General features: G+C 44.0%; 1 protein-coding gene across 3 annotated transcripts in view; it reads right to left on the bottom strand.

Annotated features, from left to right (window-relative positions):
- The window catches only part of GLS (glutaminase), a 66,043-nt gene extending 57,675 nt beyond the window's left edge, over positions 1 to 8,368 (bottom strand). For 2 of the 3 annotated variants that reach the window (XM_083865388.1, XM_083865389.1), the window contains exon 1: positions 3,161 to 3,546. In XM_083865388.1, coding sequence (XP_083721514.1) covers positions 3,161 to 3,507 — 347 coding nt within the window. In that variant the 5' untranslated portion in view covers positions 3,508 to 3,546. Of the gene's footprint in view, positions 1 to 3,160; positions 3,547 to 8,348 lie in introns of those variants that run through there. The other variant, XM_083865391.1, reaches the window with a different exon arrangement.
- Between the last annotated feature and the right edge of the window lie 8,857 nt (positions 8,369 to 17,225).

Below are 17,225 nucleotides of genomic sequence, written 5' to 3'. Positions count from 1 at the left end.
AAACACACTTCCTTTAACTGTTAGGGTCACTCACATTTTGCTCCTTCCTCTCACCTTAATCAAGGCTTTTTTAATTTAGAAATAGCTTCTACTAAGAGAAGCTGTTTCATCCCTTTACTGTCCAGCACGAGATGCAAGATGAACTCTTATACTGAAAGTAAAAGCAAGCAAAGAACAGTTATAGCGAAAGTGAGAGCCAAGGGTATTAAATATTATAAATGTCTATAACTGAGGAGTGTATTAGGCTACTGTGTTTTAATAACTCAGACATGAGCATAGATATTATTGTATTTTAATCCCCAGTTCCTAATAATTAAATTTACTGGTCTGTGACCGCTCTCAGTTTAAGCTCAATTATTTTTCCTGTCCAAAAGACATTAAGTTTCAGTTGGATACACAGTGTGAAGGCTGGATCGCAGGGATAAGGAGGTGGTGGAAGATGTTACGGAAAAAATGCACCAGGGGATCTGGTTATGCAATGGGACACTAGTTATTTCATCAGCCACAGACCTCATAATTTATCCTCACTATGAGGAATTAAACTGCTCTAAATTTCTGTATAGTCTTTGTACAGAATATTTTGGGCTTTTACTTGCAACTCCCACTCTGTATGCAAGGATTGTTAGGAAAGCAAATAAACAGGAAAACCTTACTGCTGTCTTTTGACATCATGGGTTATTTCAGTTTCCCAGAACCATGACCTTATAACCAAATAGAAAAAAAAATATATAGCCCCTCAACACTAACAAAGAAACAAACTACAGTTTGTATCCACAAACCAGTTGGGTCCACAAACCATTTGCCAAGCACCACTCAAATGTTCAGACACTACGGATGGCAAAGAGCTGGAATCAGCAGAATTCAGACTGCACCGACTTAGCCCAGTTGTCATTGCAGTTCTGGAGCCTGTCTTTTGAAGAACTTCACTTTTCTTCTCGACCCTGTACTCTGTCTTAATACAGCAATGATGTCCACATGGAATGTACCATTTACAAATGCCTGAAAGAAGGTTTTCATAGCTCTGCTTCAAGAAAAGTAAGAATGAAAGTATCCAGGAGCCTGACTAATGTGCCACCACAAATTCCTGCACAACCTGAAAGGAAAAGAAAGTTTCTAGCTTTTTCTGTGTTGGTGACTATATGCTAGATGCTTTTTAGAATTTCTCCCTCTTCATTTTGCAGTAACTCAAAGAACATCTGACTTTCAAATACATCCTTTTGTCATTAGCCAAAAATTATTAAAAGTGTTTAACTTGTTTGTGATTACAGAGCTTTACCACACAAGTTAGAAATTAAAGATTTCCCTAATTGATGCTAGCTGTAGGAAGCTAATAACAGCTCAGCTTAAGAAAATGTTACCTCTTCAATAAATCACCTTTGCAATATCCTTAACAACCCATCACAGCTGGCATGCTGGTTTTCTCCAAAGTTTTTAATGTCTGTATTTCTTCTTGAAAACAGAAGTGCAGTCTTTATAAACCACACCTATTCGAGCCAAAGAATAATATTTTTTTGCTCCAAAACATTACATAGAGAGGTAATTCAAAGAGGAGACTTCATATTTGTTGAACAATAGCATGCATTTAAAAGTAATACCCGTGTGCTGGTGTATTATATTGTGTGTGGTTACGTAACCTGACGTGCAGGCATTTTTTAAGGCATCTGACAGCAGAAGTAACTGGTGATGCCTTCAAAGCAGGCTATACCCCACTGAACAGCTAACACATCTGGGGGGGAAAAGCAGAGAAGAACGAGGCCACAGCCTCTCTCCCCACCTGCCATATTGAAATTCATGCTAAAAAAAAAACCCAACCCACAAACCACAACTGAAAAGCAGAACTATTAACAAGCAAAGGGCTGAAGCCTTCCTGACTGGCCTTGTGGAATCCTTTCCAGACTTCCTCTTACCATTAGACCAACAGAGACTTTGCTCAGTGTCAAAACAAGGTACTCCTTTCTCAGCCCTGTTTCTTCTGTCATTTGCTCTTTTCATCTAGGTAATAAGCATAGAAGAGCCAGGTAAAGCAGCTTGGGTTTAATTTTAATTATGCCACCCCATAATCAGTGCACAGGGTGCCTACAGGAATGCCACAGGGCACATTTCAAACACACACAGAGGAGAAGTCTTTATGGGGCCTGCAGTTAAGTTGTCAAACTTCTTGTAAAAGGTGATCTGGGATTCTAAATGTACCCAAGTTCGAACAGCCAGTACACAGACTGGCAGACAGGGGGTGGTAGGAAATGAACACTCCAGACTTGCATAATGCTGAGGACTAACGGAGAAAAACGCTCTGCCCATCCATTTACCTCATCACAATACTCCGTCCCTGGTATCTACTACCAGTCATTACCAAGTACAAAAGCACCTGTCTCCGATTTTTTTTTTTTAGGAGTATTTCAGGTTCTGACTGAAGGAATATTAACTTCATAAAAATATACAGCCTTATCATTCTACTGCCTGAACGTACCTTTGTCACTAAGGAACAAATAAGGACCTCTTGGCACAGGCACACATCCTGCAGCACCTATAAACATCTTTACATCTTTACTCACCACATAGGGATGGCAGTATTTGTCCCTGGCTCACTAGATCACATAATTGTTAGGGGTGGAGGGGACCTCTGTAGATCACCCCGCCCAATGCCCCTGCCAAAGCTGGATCACCCTAGGCCAACTAATACAGGAACGCACCCAGGTGGATACAGACGCAGAGAAGACAGTGCTGCAAAACTTCCAAGGCAGCCCTACGCACCACGCACACTGCCTTTAATAATTAATGCGAGATGACACAGCTTTCGCGTCTCTCGAGAAATATTTTTAGCCAGGTGGAAGCGCTAGCAAAGGCGCCCTCCCGGCCCGCTGCCCGCTCCCCAGGGCCGGCCCGCACGGGCGGGAGGGACCCGGACCCCGGCCCGGGGGAAGCCCGAGGCGCTGCCCGCGCCCCACGCCGCCCGTGTGCGCCTCCCGCCCGCTCCGAGCCGAGCCCCCCCAGCCGGGGAGCGGCCGGGATGTCCCCGGCACCCCCGCGGTCCCCGCACCTGCCGGGGAAGCGCCCGGCCCGGCCCGGCCCCTTCCGCAGGCACCACGCGTGCGAGGGGGAGGCGGCGCTCACATGGCGCCTCCGCATCATCCCCCGCGCCCGCCGCCCCCTCCGCACTCACTTCTCCCCGCCGCCGCCGCCTACGGCCACCTCCTTGCCGCCGCCGCCGTGGTTATTGTTGTGGCCGCTGTCGGCGGGGGGCTCGCCGGGAGTCGGCGACGGCGCCTGCGCCCCCTTCCCCGGCTCCTCCAAGGCTCCCTCCGAGCGGGTGCATAGACCTCTCGCTGACGGCAGCGCCGCCGGGCCGCGGCGGGCGGAGGATGGGCTGGCGCCGAAGGCGGCGAGCGGCGGCGGGAGGCGCCTGGTGGCGGCGGCGGGTCCCGGGACCGGGGCCCCGCCGCCGGCCGCCCCCGGCGGGCCGAGCAGCAGAAGCTCCCGCAGCAGCGCCGAGCGCCACAGCCGCATCATCCTGCGCCACCGCGCCGACTGCCCGCCGCGCCGCCCGGCCGCGCCTCTCCCACCGCTCTGCGCCCGCCCCCCGCCGCGCCCATTGGCCCGACCCGCCTAACTGTCAGGCGTGCGGCGCGGCCATTGGTCGGCGGGGACGTCACTCAGAGCCGTTGCCGCGCCCCCGGCGCGGGCCGAGTGTCCCCGCGGGGCCGCTGGTGCCGCGCGCGGCGCGGGGCGGGAGCAGCAGCGCCCCCAGCGGGCGGGCCGGAGCGCTGAGGGGGCCCAGGCGCCGCCTCCCTCCCTCACGCCTTCCCGCCCTCGCTCGGCGACGTGTAAAGGCGTCGGGAGCGGGCTGGGCTGCGGCGGTGTCGGGTTCAGGTTGCCATGGAAATGGCCATTTTTTAAAACTGTATGGTTTTGATTACGAAGTGCACCGCCTCTGCCGTGCCGGCGGGATCACAGAATATGCTGAGTTGGAAGGGACCCAGAAGGAGCATCGAATCCAACTCCTGGCCCTGCACAGGACTCCCCAATAACCTCACCCTGTGCCCGAGAGCCGTGTCTGAACTCTTCTTGAACTCTGGTCAGACTGCTGCTGTGTCCATTTCCCTGGGCAGGTCTATTGCCCGACCATCCTCTGGGTGAAAAACATCCTCCTAATGTTCAACATAAGGCTCTGCCTACACAACTGCAGGCCGTTCCCTCAGTCCTGTCAGTGGTCACCACAGAGAAGAGAGAAGGATGCACAGGGCCTGCATCCATCACCCGCCAGGCACCCTAGGAAAGGGCTCAGGGAACAGGAGCCTGTTGGAAATACCCTCAGCAGGAATGGTTGTTCCCACATTCTTCGGGTCAAATGTTTCTGGCAAGGAGCAGAGCCACTAAGGGGTTTCCACGTACTTTCAATAAAAGGGTAACTGCACAGCTCATTGCCAAAATTTACAGTGGAGGCTGCAAGTTTTTGGTTTTAAAGAAAGTAAATAAACACAAACCCACAAAAATCAGCCACCTGGATGCCCAGGTGAACTGGGTGCGGCCATTCTTCCTGTTCACATCATCAAACATTTAATCAGTGCGGAAATTTCACTGCTGCTCACCTACAGGTCCCAGCCTGGTAACCACCGACCCATGGTTGTGAATTCCTAAAAGCAAAAGAGTAGCAGAAAAGAGTAGCAGAAAATAACTGCAGGGCTTCAGTACAAGGTGTAAATGTCGCTCTTTATATACATTTAAGCTTCTGTCACAGCTGTCAGGATACAGCATTTTGGAAGTCACAGATTTTGCAGTTACTTGATGAAACTTTGCTCACATCACCAACTGCTAAATTTGTCCTAGATGAGTACAAATCTATATTAGCAAATTGTATCCATTATGGGCAACAGTAGAAGAGGAGATTTCTTGTCATCCTACTTCCTCAGCAATGCCAACACGCAAGCCAGTTTTTTAATTGTCCCTTGTCTTCTCAGTTTAGGAATCTTAATTTTCAGAGCAAAAATGTAAATACTTGGGGAGCTGTGAGTTTATTACTGCTAAATTTCCTTGTAAATAATTTCCCCGTGTATTGAGGTTTATTTCATCTGGTATGTTTATTATGTTTGGCAGAGGTGGGGGCGGAAAAGCTGCCATTCTGAGTTAAAATGATCTTGCTGTACACTTTATTTGAAGTGTTTTACTCTGAAGGTACTGATATTTTGTTTTCCAGCACCCCCCAGGCTGAAAGTTTCAGCTGTCTAGGCATAGTAAATTGCTCTTATAGACCCCCATAAAACAGAGAGGGTTCTGTTACCCATTTTTCACTCTGAGATAACTACAAATAGACATGGAGAATAGTCTTGCCTTGTGCTTCTACTTACCCAGCAGCACAAATACCCACAGGAGTTCCCTATGCTAATAAATTGTCACAACAGCCATGAGGCGTTTAGGAAGAAGATATCAAGACAGCTGATAATCTATGCCTATTAAATGAGCCTCCACCAAAAGAAAAAACCAAACCAAATGGTTTTTCTTCCCACTGATCAAGGAAACTTGAAATACCAGTGTGGGATGTGTAATCCTGTGCTGCAGTAACTTCACATACAAAAAATGCAAAGTACCTGCAGTTCTCAGTAACTTATTACGTTACCTATTATATTTCCTGGAACTAATTTTGGATTTCCATTTGCTAAATCCTTTTTGGCAAGCCAATACTGCTTCTTTTATCCTGTCACCCAATAATAATATTTCTCATTTTTAAAATTATGTTATGTAAAATACTCTAAAGATAGAAGTCTCTCAAGCACCTTTTCCATTCCTTCTACCGAGACTGCTGCTCTAAGACCAGAGACAGCAAGTGCTGTCTCTTCCAGAATGTGCATTTGGTCACTAATTGAACACACAATTCTGCAGACGCTACAAGATTCTGAATTTTAGTGCCAAGGTGGTTTCCAGTGTGACAGCTGCACTCTTTTCTAAGCCAGCTGTTTAGCCACAACCTGGTGTAAAAACTTGTCTAATTCGTCTCTTATACTGTAGGGGGAGAAGAAGTGGAAGAATGAAATATGTAATGATCTGGATCTTTCCTTTTAGTGCTCTGGTTTCTGTTCAGAACATTGCAGATAAGGTGGTGGAAGGAAAAGAAAAAGCTGCTACATTCATAAAAATATTTGCCTCTCAAAACAGTACCTCATGATACTTGACCCAACAGGAACTCTTTTATTTTTACTCACTTCCTTTTTTTTTCCTCCCACTTTATATGCTATTGCCTTATTCTTTTATTTAATCTTTTAGTATTGCCTTCACATTAGTACATTAGTTGTCTCCCACTGCAGGTATTCCTCATTAAAGCTTTTCTTAAAATTCACCTAAAGAAATTGATCCTCCACTTCTCTCCCTGGAAATTCCTGTCTGTGTTTTAACTCATGAGGGCAGAAAATGCAAGTTGCTCTGTGTGTAGGACTACAAATACACAGCTTGGGAACAATGCAAAATGATAAATATAGTTTTGGATCCAGAAAGTTCAAGGCCAATAGTGACTCACTCGCTATTCTGAGAACTTTTGCTGCATAATTCAGGCCATCACTCCTTGCTCCTACTATGACTAAGCCTGAGACATTTCACCCACTGATTCTCTCCCCTCCTCCCACTGGCACAGGTATACCAGAGAGTCTTAATCTAAAGACAGATATATATTTTTTTTAATTTAAAATAAGACATAAGAAATGTAGTAAAAATAGCATCAAAACCACAACCATTTGCTTGGGAAAAGCATTATACATTAAACCTGTTAAACTGACACTGATTTTTGCATTGATCCAGATGTTAGACTGGGCTTTCCCATATCCCAGTGAAACCCCCTTTAGACTTCTCCTTTGAACAGCGTGATGTTACTTGTCTCTTTGGAAAGAGAAGACACGCCATCTGCTCTGCCATTCTGTGTTTCACACAGTATCCCAAGAGAAACAGAAAATTACAAAATGGTTTCCACACAGAGCAAAGAAATTTGAAATTAAAATTCCCTATAGCTTTTATTTTGAGTTGGTTACACAACCAGCAGTAACCATAAGCCAAATACTCTTTTTTTAATTTCCAAAAATATTCATGTTCTTTTGTAAGACAAAAATTATTTGAATTTAAGACAACAAGGTTCTTCAGGAAAGAAAAAAAGAGGATCTTTTAAATAGGCATTATTTTTTAAGTATTTCCCTTAAGCTGTATTGTAGCAAAAAATTCCTTGTATAGCTCTCTAAAAATAATCCATATTTCAGAGGTTTTCCTTTCTAAAAGGGGCATAGCAGCATTAATCTCCTAGGAGAAAGGGCTCTAAAAAGCAGGTGGAAAGAGGTCTTCCCAGTTCAAGCACATACACTGATAACAGCTTTCAGGGAGGTTAAATCCTTCCATCAGATCAGCAGGGCAGATCTCAGATAAGCAGCAGAAATTAAGGATTATCTTGACTACCACATGAACTGTTTACTTTGCTATTTTAAATGGTTATGTTGGCTCCATTTCATTTGTTGTGGGGTAATGCTTTCTGAAAGAGAACCATTATCTGTTCAAGTATTTCTACCCATTCCAGCAGCAGTTCCTAAGTTCTTTTGTGAGGCTAACTTGCTGCACCTTTGAGTCACATTTTTATATTGATTCAAGGGAAAGGTGCTCAGTCACAAGAAACATTCCCCATTGGATTGTACAGAGGATACAAAACAGCTGAGCATAGAAGCATAAGCAGTAAATAGTTACTATTTAATCTAAGAAAATGAATGTTCAAATGTTTGGGCATCATAGTTCAGAAATCTATCAAGGACAAAAACATTCAGAGGATTTATTTAACTGGAAAGTAATGGTTGAGGGAGTGACCTCAAGTGACAAGCAATAAAAATAAAGTCAAAAATGCCCTCCCTGCATAGCGCATCGATGAGTCAATAGCTCAGTTCATATCACTCACATTCCACGCAAACAGAAGCAGTGAGGAATTAATTCAAAGGGAAGAATATTTGGAGGATTTTCCAAGACTGACATGAAAAAAGACTACAAGGGCCTGGGACATTCCTAGCGTGGTTAACAAACAACATATGACAGTTTCTAGCATATATAACAAGAGCAAGCAAATCACAGAAGTAGAGGTATTGAGGATGACCTGCAAAGACTGGCACAATTTTTTCCTATTACTCTATTTGTTAACCTGCTTCCTTTCATCTTGGTTGGTGAGACAGCACCATGGTTCCTCATGCTCATTATCAGTCATAGTATCTTTCAGATGTAAAATTCTTCACACGTCAGAACGTACACCTTCAGAAGTTAAGGGAGAAGCATTCCTTCCCGTACACAGCACACTGCATTTTATTTGTAGTACAGTATACCTAAATCATATTGTTGCGTACCCCATGCATTCCACCCAGAATCACATTCAATGCTTAATTCTGATGATATCTCTTGAACTGCAGTCTTGATATTACAGGAGGCCAGGGAGCAGAAGCAAATTGGGATCTTCTGTTTGTATTCTCAGTCCTCAAAGATTAGCCCTGGTAACCTTGTGCAAGCAAAAAGAAACAAGTGACAACATCATTTAACTGCCCCATCTATGCCTGAGATGAGCATGCATGAGGCAGCTCAGGGGAGCCCATGGGCTCATGTCTCACTGCTCTTGAGAGCAGACATGGAAAATTGGTGCCGGCATTTGGCAGAGGTCGGAGCACTTGGGCTGACCACAACCTGGCTTGTCATGTACAAAGCTCCACTGGTATCACTGGCTGACTGACCATTAACACCTTAGTTATTAGGCCCCTAAAGGGCCCTGAGGAAAGATGGGGAGGGACTTTTGACAAAGGACAGCAGTGCCAGGACAAGGGGAATGGCTTCAAACTGACAGAGAGCAGGTTTTGATTAAATATTAGGAAGAAATTCTTCATTGTGAGGCTGATGAGGCCCTGGCACAAGTTGCCCAGAGAAGCTGTGGCTGCACCTTCCCTGAAGGTGTTCAAGGCCAAGTTGGATAGTGCTTGGAACAACCTGGTCTAGTGAAAGATGGCTCTCTCCATGGAAAGGGTTTGGAATGAGATGATCTTTAAGGTCCCTTCCAACCCAAATCCATTCCATGATCTGCATTTGCCACCTGATCTCTGAAGTGATGGAGAAGCCAGTGTGTACTGCATCCTCCCCCTGTCTTAAGCTGGTTGCTTTCAGCTCTGAATTTCAGCACATTAAAAAGACCCTTGGAGAGGTGCAAGCTTTCAGGCCAAAGTGTAGAAGTGCATCCCATTAAATTGTCCTGTGGAGGAAAATCCCTGTTTTTACCCTTTCACAAACACCTGTGGCCATGAAGAAGCTTAAGTTTGACAAAACATCCAGCCTTAAGAGGAGGGCCTCCCATCCTGCAGAAAAACAAAACAAAACAAGGTAAAATGAAGCAAGCAAAACAAGCAGTCAGACTGTAATGGAAACTGTCTCATCATAAGTGGTAGTCTAGATAGTTTAAAAATCTTCCACTTCCCTAAAGTCTCCTCTGGAGTACATAGAAACCACTCTGATTGGGTACAGGGTATAATGCCAGCATCAACAAAATCCCACTACCTCTGAAATGGCAAACTAATCAGCAAAACCACATGCTTTTTTCTGCCCTGATATTTTTGGCACCCTCTCATTTCTGTTGCTGCACTGAGGGAAGAGGAGTGTACACTTCAGGTGATTGAGTCCTCAGCCTTCCTTTGCAACTGCTGTGAGTTGCCAGTCTCCTTCCAAGCTGCAAGAATATTTAAATCTCCTGTTTACTTAAAAACAAAAGGTCCCATAAAGACTAACAAGAAAACAGACAAGTTTTTAGTTCTTGAAGGATGTAACCTTGAAAGATTTCCCTCCTTCCCCACATCTAATTCTGTCTTTATAAACATGTAACTTTCTTAGGGAGGTGAAAGGGACAAAGACCAGCAGCACTTCCAGTAGCACATGGTGTACCACCACACTCCAAGGGTATTTAATGTTTATCCAAGGACTTTTGAACAGTTCCACAACAGTAGGCCAGGGGAGTGAAGATCTGCAAAACTGAATTCCAAGATTTAAAAAGCAGAGCGACCAAGGTTGTAAAACAGCCTGGATTAAGTACATGTTTTTTGCTAATAACTAGTCTACTGCTCACACACATGTACGTTCATCCTAAATTCCAAGAAGAAGAACATTCAAAAATGTTGTATTTTTGGTGCATTTGCATCACCTGTGGAAGCCAAGGATTTGTACTTAGGGTATGTTAACTGCTGTCACAGAACTTCTTTACATCATCTTTAACTGCTCCATAATGCTCCATCTTTTCAGACAGGGCATGAAACAACTGTCGCTGAAGTCAGGAGCTGATGGGAAAACATACAAGACAAGAAACTTTACCTTTAAATAGTATTTTTATCCCTCAGCATACTTTTCATAACAGCATTAGACCAGATTATTTAGGTTTTCACCTCAACTGATTGGGTTGTGATGTGGAAATCAGTGTGTTTCTAACATGACATGAACTCTGATGGCAACATCACTCATTCCTATGCACGTGCCATGGCTTGTCACTCCCTCACAGCTGTCCTGAGACAGCTATTGAACTGGCTCGTGCTGTAAAACAGAAGTGAAACAAGCTAGGTTACAAATTGACCATTCCCTGCTTTGAGAAAGAGGAGTTTCACATAATAAGGCTGTGAAACATGTCTTGAGGTGCTTTGAATTAGCATGCTGTAGAAGGGCTCCAAGGAAGAGCGGCAGCCAAGAAATGGTGATAGTTTTGTCTCTCTCTGTACACTTGGCCTTGCAACACAGGAAAGGGATGTTGTCAGATAACAGACTTCACAGCCTTCCTGTCACAGGCAGTTTTTAAGCGATGATCACTTGCTTGGATATTTGGAATATTTAGATAAAGTTTCGTCTGACTCCTTGATCAACAAACAGAGCTTTGGGCAATTAGATATCCCTATAATAAGGCATAAAGCCAAACCAGTTGCAATTAGATACCCCCATAATAAGGCATAAAGCCAAACCAGTTGCCTATCTGAATAACATGATTATACTGATTTTAGGAAACATAAATTCTGGAGTTACTAGAACATCTCTTATTCTGCCATATACTTGAACAGAAGGTAATCTTGTAATACCCTACACTAATCACATCATGGGCCTAATTTGAGAACAAATCTAATAGGCCCTAATGTGGTCTGTTCAATAGGAATTTTTGGTTTGTCTTCAGGCTTTTTGCTGTATGTGCTGTGTTTGACTAAAGTCTCATTGGATACTTGAGGATCGGCTCTGCTAAAACAGCCAGAGAACAGTGGCATAGTTCAGCAACCCAGCTGTGGTAGGGAGGATATTTTCTGCTAAAAATACTTTAAGACAACAAATAAAAAGTGAACTATATTGAGTATTTTGGGGCAGAAGGCATGTAGAACAGATACATGTAATTATTCATGTATTTATGGTTAGGAAAACATCATCCAGCCACCTTTCTGTTTCCTCCCCAGCTTTGACTTACTGTTATCATGACTGAAGCAGTTATAAACTCTCAAGACAGGAAGGCACGTGCCCTATTAGTCATATTTAATCAAGAGGTTGTATTTGTTTCATTTCTTGCACTTTCATTATGTGTATTTTCATGCAATTCTTCTATCCAGTTTATCTCACCTTGCACATTTCTGCAAGTTTTTCTTCTGGTTATCTACCTTTTAAGTTGTATTTCTGTCTTTTGATTGATATATTCTAATAGGGAAAGCATAATCTAAAAGGAAGAAAAAATAGCCTAAATAGTGACTCATTTTGTTCTGCTTTTCCTGTTAGTTACATTGTTTGATATGTCAACATGTTTTCTTAACAGTAAAGGTGAAATTCAGGGTTGAAAAAGCACAAGCAGTAGAATGTATTGCCTTTTTACCCAGAAATATGATTGAAGAGAAAGGTAACTGCTTAACAGGGCTTACTGAACCTGCCCTGGTGTAAAGCCAAATAAATTCCATCCTTTGAAATAAGAAGTAATTCTTAAACTACCAGTAGTTGTTAATGATTGCTAGAACTGGAACTAATCAATCAAACCACATGCTAGTGAGTAATAATCTTCTAGAAACATCCTGAATATAGAGATTATACCCTTTATTTAACAGATAAGAGGGAAAAGGTTAATTTACATCTCAGTACTAATTTGAGTAACAAGAACCATTAACTTATGCAGGTAATGAGGTGAAACATCTACCAGCTCAGTCCAATGACCCTATACTTCAGGACAAGCAGAAGGATCTGTGTGATGGAATGGTGCTGATCACTTCCTGAGGATTTGCCAGGCTCTGGATGCCTGGTACACCCCACCTGAATGGCATTCAGTCTGGCTCAGGCTAAGTGCTTGCATGGAAAAAGAAAAGCGTGAGGAACAGTGCTCTTCCCACATGGTAGTTCTGAAAAAAGGTTGGTAGCCTTTTTTTGTATCCCCAGATAGATTGCACAGAATTGGCTCCAAAGCTCCCAAATAAACATTACAAGGAGAAGAAAAAGAATGAGCACCTTTAATAGCATTACAGCTGTGCTTTTCTGCCAGCCTATTTCTGTGCCTTGCATACTTCTCATGTCTAAGCCACATTTAATGGCACGTTGAGACCACCATAATAAAAACTGGAAGAACATCTTATGCATGAGATGAATGCAGAAGCAGCACAGTCTCCAGGTGGCTGTCACCCAGACAGACAGTCACAGACCAATCCTGAAGTTGAGAACTGCTCAAACTCCATATTGGGACTGCTGTGCTCCAAAGAGAACAGCAGCAGAGCAGGCTGGCTTCAGCCTGCCCGTAGCAGGACAGAGCTGGTTTCTCCACACCTCTGTTACCTCCTGGCCCTCTCAGTTCAAGGGCATGAGTAAGAGGCAGCTGTTCCACAAAATTACACGAAGGTGTAACCTTTGAGTACCTATTTCAGAGTTCACATAGAAAGTCAGCTGCATCTTCCAGCCAGAACCTGAACTGCTTAACCTTCAGCTCTCAGAGGCTTTCAGATCAGAGCTGCAAGTGGATGGAGAAGATTATTCCCAAAAGGTCTGGCAGTCTGTTACACATTACCTCCAAGCAGAGTGGGCAGAAGGATGTCAGGGCACTCTCTCTGGAGCAGAAAGGGATCTCCTGGGAACAGTCAGTCCACTGGGTCACACCTGCCTGTGTGTAAATGCCATGCCATGGCCCAAGGGAAAGGTCATTTATATAAATACCTTCCTCACAGGTGTCACAAGGCTGTCCACTGAAGGTACTAACAGCTCAGAGCCTGAAATGCTTTAGAAATGGGCTGCATGAGAATAAAATTATTCTTAACTGCTTCACTTCTCCTTCCTAAAGAATTATATACTTTTTAACCTTATGATAATAAGATTACAAGATGAGAAAAGCGATGAGGAATGATGCTACGTGTAATCATAACGTAAGCATTCTTAACAAAGCTAATTAGTCTGAGGTATATGAAAAGAAAAAAAAAAATACTTAAAAAAATATACTAAGTTCCATAAGTGATCCTATAGAGATCAACTGTGCCACATTCCACTAAATAAAATCCAGAACTCTGAGTGCAGGCTTACACATGCAAGCAGCCATGTAAATAGGTGGGTTTTACTAAGAAAATCATCTGTTTATTATCATTGTTGTGAGCCTTTTTGGTTTTTTTAACTCCTATTAGTGCAACAGATTAAACATACCTTTGCATTTTGTGAATCCTCAGGAGAATTGGTTATAGCACAGTATGTTGTAATGGCACTGCCAATCTGTCCAGCATTTGCAGCACACGGGAGCACAACTCCTGGCACAGACACAGCCACAGCACTCTGGCTGCTGCCCTGAACAGTTCCAAGAGGGGCATTTGGAGCTCCCTGAACAGTGGGAAAAGGGGCGTTTGGAGCTGGTGTCATGAGCAAGTCAGAACAGAAACTGTTTAGCAAAAAGCCAAATGCAGAGGCAGGGCAAGCTTATCACTTTTATAATTGTCTTTTAGAGATAAACCTCACTTGAAGTCATTGCTCTGAGAACAAAACCAGAAGAAAAAAAAAAAAAAAAGACAAAACAGCTTCTAAAAGCCTTTCTGGCATGAGGAAGTTCATCTTTGATGAAACCTGGAGGAACAGATGTTACTTAGTTCCCAGGCAAGTAAAATCTGGAAAGAAATGAACACTATTATCCAGGAAATGGAAGTGATGGGAAGCAGCTGTGACCTGAAGCCTGCTGGCTCTTCCTGGCAAGTTCTGTGGCTGTTGCTCATCCCTGCAAAGAGGAGCTTCCGTGTCCCTTTCATTCCCTTTACACTGTCAGGGACATCCCCGCGGAGGCTGGCTGTCCCAGCCCCACCAGCATACTTGAAGATTAGTTTAGAGAAAGTGTGGATGTTGTCCTAATCCTGTGTTGAAGCCATGATGGATTGCTAGCCCTGTGTTACACAACAGGATCCCTCCTCTGACTCAGTGGAAAGGATTTCCTGGATGCCCAGGGCAGTGAGGATCAGACACAGGGAGGATATGCAAGGGAGGAGGCGCTGCTCAGTCACTCAGTCACAGCACAGCCGTGACCTATCCGAGCACTTGAAATAAGAGCTGCTGGCACATCTCCACACTTCTGGGCAACCTTCCCGTGTGCAGGACTGACACACTCACTAGGAACCCACACAGATATTCAGATATTCCTCTCTAGACCCTAGAGATTAAAACAGATGCACGCAAGGCTTCCCCTCCTCTGTGTTCTCAGGTGTGCACAGCCAAGGCCTGTGCACCTTGTGCTGCGTGCCCAGCTCACAAAAACATCCTCCCCAGCTGCTGCTGGAAGGGACTGCCGTGATCACTCTCGCCTCACAGCCTGGCTGGCAGCCCTCAGCACTTCCAAGGAGCTGAAGATAAATGAAGCAAGGGCTTTCAGCAACTTGATAGTGCCACAACTGCACAAAGCCAGCATTTCCCGCCCTGACAAAGGTGTGGGATAAAAGAGGCCATAATACCATAGCCATAGTATTATACAAATACTTACACAAATGCAGTACCTTCTGTCTGGAAAGCATTTCACAATAATATGGGTAATGTGTTTAGCTACTTGCATTTTTTAATATACTAAATAATCCCAGGAGCTCTTACACAGGGCAGGTGTTAGAGATCCTTTTTGTTCATCTGCAGGTGAATCCTGCCCCTGCCCTTCCACATTCATTTCAATCCTCAAGCTCTGCTAGAGGACTGAGAGGAGTACCAGCAGTCAAGTGCTTCATCAGCTGATTGGGATATGCAGACAACAGCAGCCATGGCACTGAAGAGACTGCATGACAGTAACAAAGAAAGCATGAGTTATCTTGAGGGAGCTGATCAGTGGTCTCCAGCTGGCTCCAGGCCCCAGCTCAGAAGGTCACACAGCTGTCATATCATCCTGTGAGTCAGCCCTGATACTGCCTGTGTCCAGCATAACTCATGTGATTTGGCAGCATTGAGGGAAGTTCCTTCTCCTTGCTCACTGCCCAGAATCAATGCTGCCCTACAGAACATATGAGACAGTAAAGCCACCAAAAGACAGATGGCAACTTGACCATCTTGTTAGTCATCATCACCTCCTTGAGTGGCAGCACCAGACAAGGTTCATACTACAAATGCCAGTTACAAGCTCCCTAGATGATGTATCAGCACAGCCAAAATACATCTACCTACATCAAAAATAAAGGTTTGCAGCCCAGGTCAAATAATTGACCTACATTCTTTGAAGTCTCTGCTTAAATAACAGAATATGTTCGGACCTTAGCCAGGCTGAAGCAACAGGCATCTTCACAAAACACCAAGATAGATACCTGGTCTCTACAGCTCTGAGGAATAAGGCCCCTCAGGTAATACAGGTTTCATTCAGGATCTGCACTGCTACACCTCTGAGTTTACTCCCTAACCAGAGACTTGACTAGCACCCTGACAGCACTAGGTTATGCAATGTCACCCCATCAAACAGGTGCTCAAAACCACACCCATCAAGTCAATGTGAAAATTACAGCACAGACTAGGGTTAGGTCTGAGTTCTCTGAATACTGGCTAAACTTAAAAATTAAAAAAAAATCCCACATACACCAGAGGGAAGACACAGTGTTTCAGGAAAAGTGTGGTGAGACAGGACACCCCTGGATTGCCAGGTGTGACTCCATCCCTTCCAGGCAAGCCCTGCCAGTCATCCTGGAGGAGCAAATGCCATGTCTGGAAGGAGAACTGCCTTCCTGGGGTGTGCAACAGCACGCAGCATTAATTTGTCAATGTAATAACAGTGAAAGGATTATGTTAATAGGCAGGTAGCTGTAATGAGAAAACAATGACACAGACCATGCACCATACATCTTAGGGTGTTAGAGGACAAGTGTTAGAGATGGGTGCTCAAACACACTTCACAAAGAGCAGAGCAATAGCCTTATGGGTTTGTTTTTTTTTTTTTTCTGTTAGGGTGAGGTGTTATTTTCCCACAGCATTAGGTTCTGGTGACCAGCACCTTGAGAGAAGCTGGGATTTTTCTTCTCTAATGAAAAAAAAAGTATCATACAAGTCAACATTTAGCTGTCATCCTGCAGTGCTGAACAAAGTGCTGCAAACTGCCAAGGCTGCTCCAGACCCACCAACAGCAGAGCCTCAGATGAATCTATGAGTCAAATACAAGTCATTCTGTACCCCTGAAACAACACATCTGTGTGACTGTCCACTTCAAAAAGCTACATTGTGCATTTAGAGATAGACACCAGGTAGGGAAAGGTGGTTAGAGAAAGCACAGGTCAGAAAAAAAGATGCTTAAGAATACTTCTCTAGATGCTGCAGTACTTTCAAAGGCAAAGATGAGAGTTTTAACCAAGAAGGGTTTTTAACAGAATAGCTTATACCTGTTTCCTGAACTAGACACTAAAGTTACACATTAGCAGTGTGAATTCAGGCACAGGGATGTTTGTTTGGGGCAGGAATGAATGTTTGTTTTTTATTTCCTCAGAAGCAGGTAGCTTACATCTGAGGGATATCAATTATTAACTCCAGCCTGAGATGAAAGTGTACAGGTTTAACTTCCCTGAGAAACAGGTACCTCCCTGTGTTTCTAGATCTGACGGGTTCTGGTGTGCCTTTACTCCCACACAGGAGATAAAATACCAACTTGCAGTGAAGTGATCCCTCTGGGAGAAAGGACACTGCAATAAATGCTGATGGGGACATGGGAGGGATTGATTTAATTTAGATTCAAATTTTTAGCCAGTGCTAATAGAAAAAATGTTGTGAAAAAAAAATTATTGTTT

The sequence above is a fragment of the Zosterops lateralis genome (assembly GCF_965231275.1).
Source record: "Zosterops lateralis genome assembly, chromosome: 7".
Lineage (NCBI taxonomy): Eukaryota > Metazoa > Chordata > Aves > Passeriformes > Zosteropidae > Zosterops > Zosterops lateralis.
The sequence above is the reverse complement of the archived record's forward strand: the minus strand, read 5'-3'. Positions and strand labels throughout refer to the sequence as shown.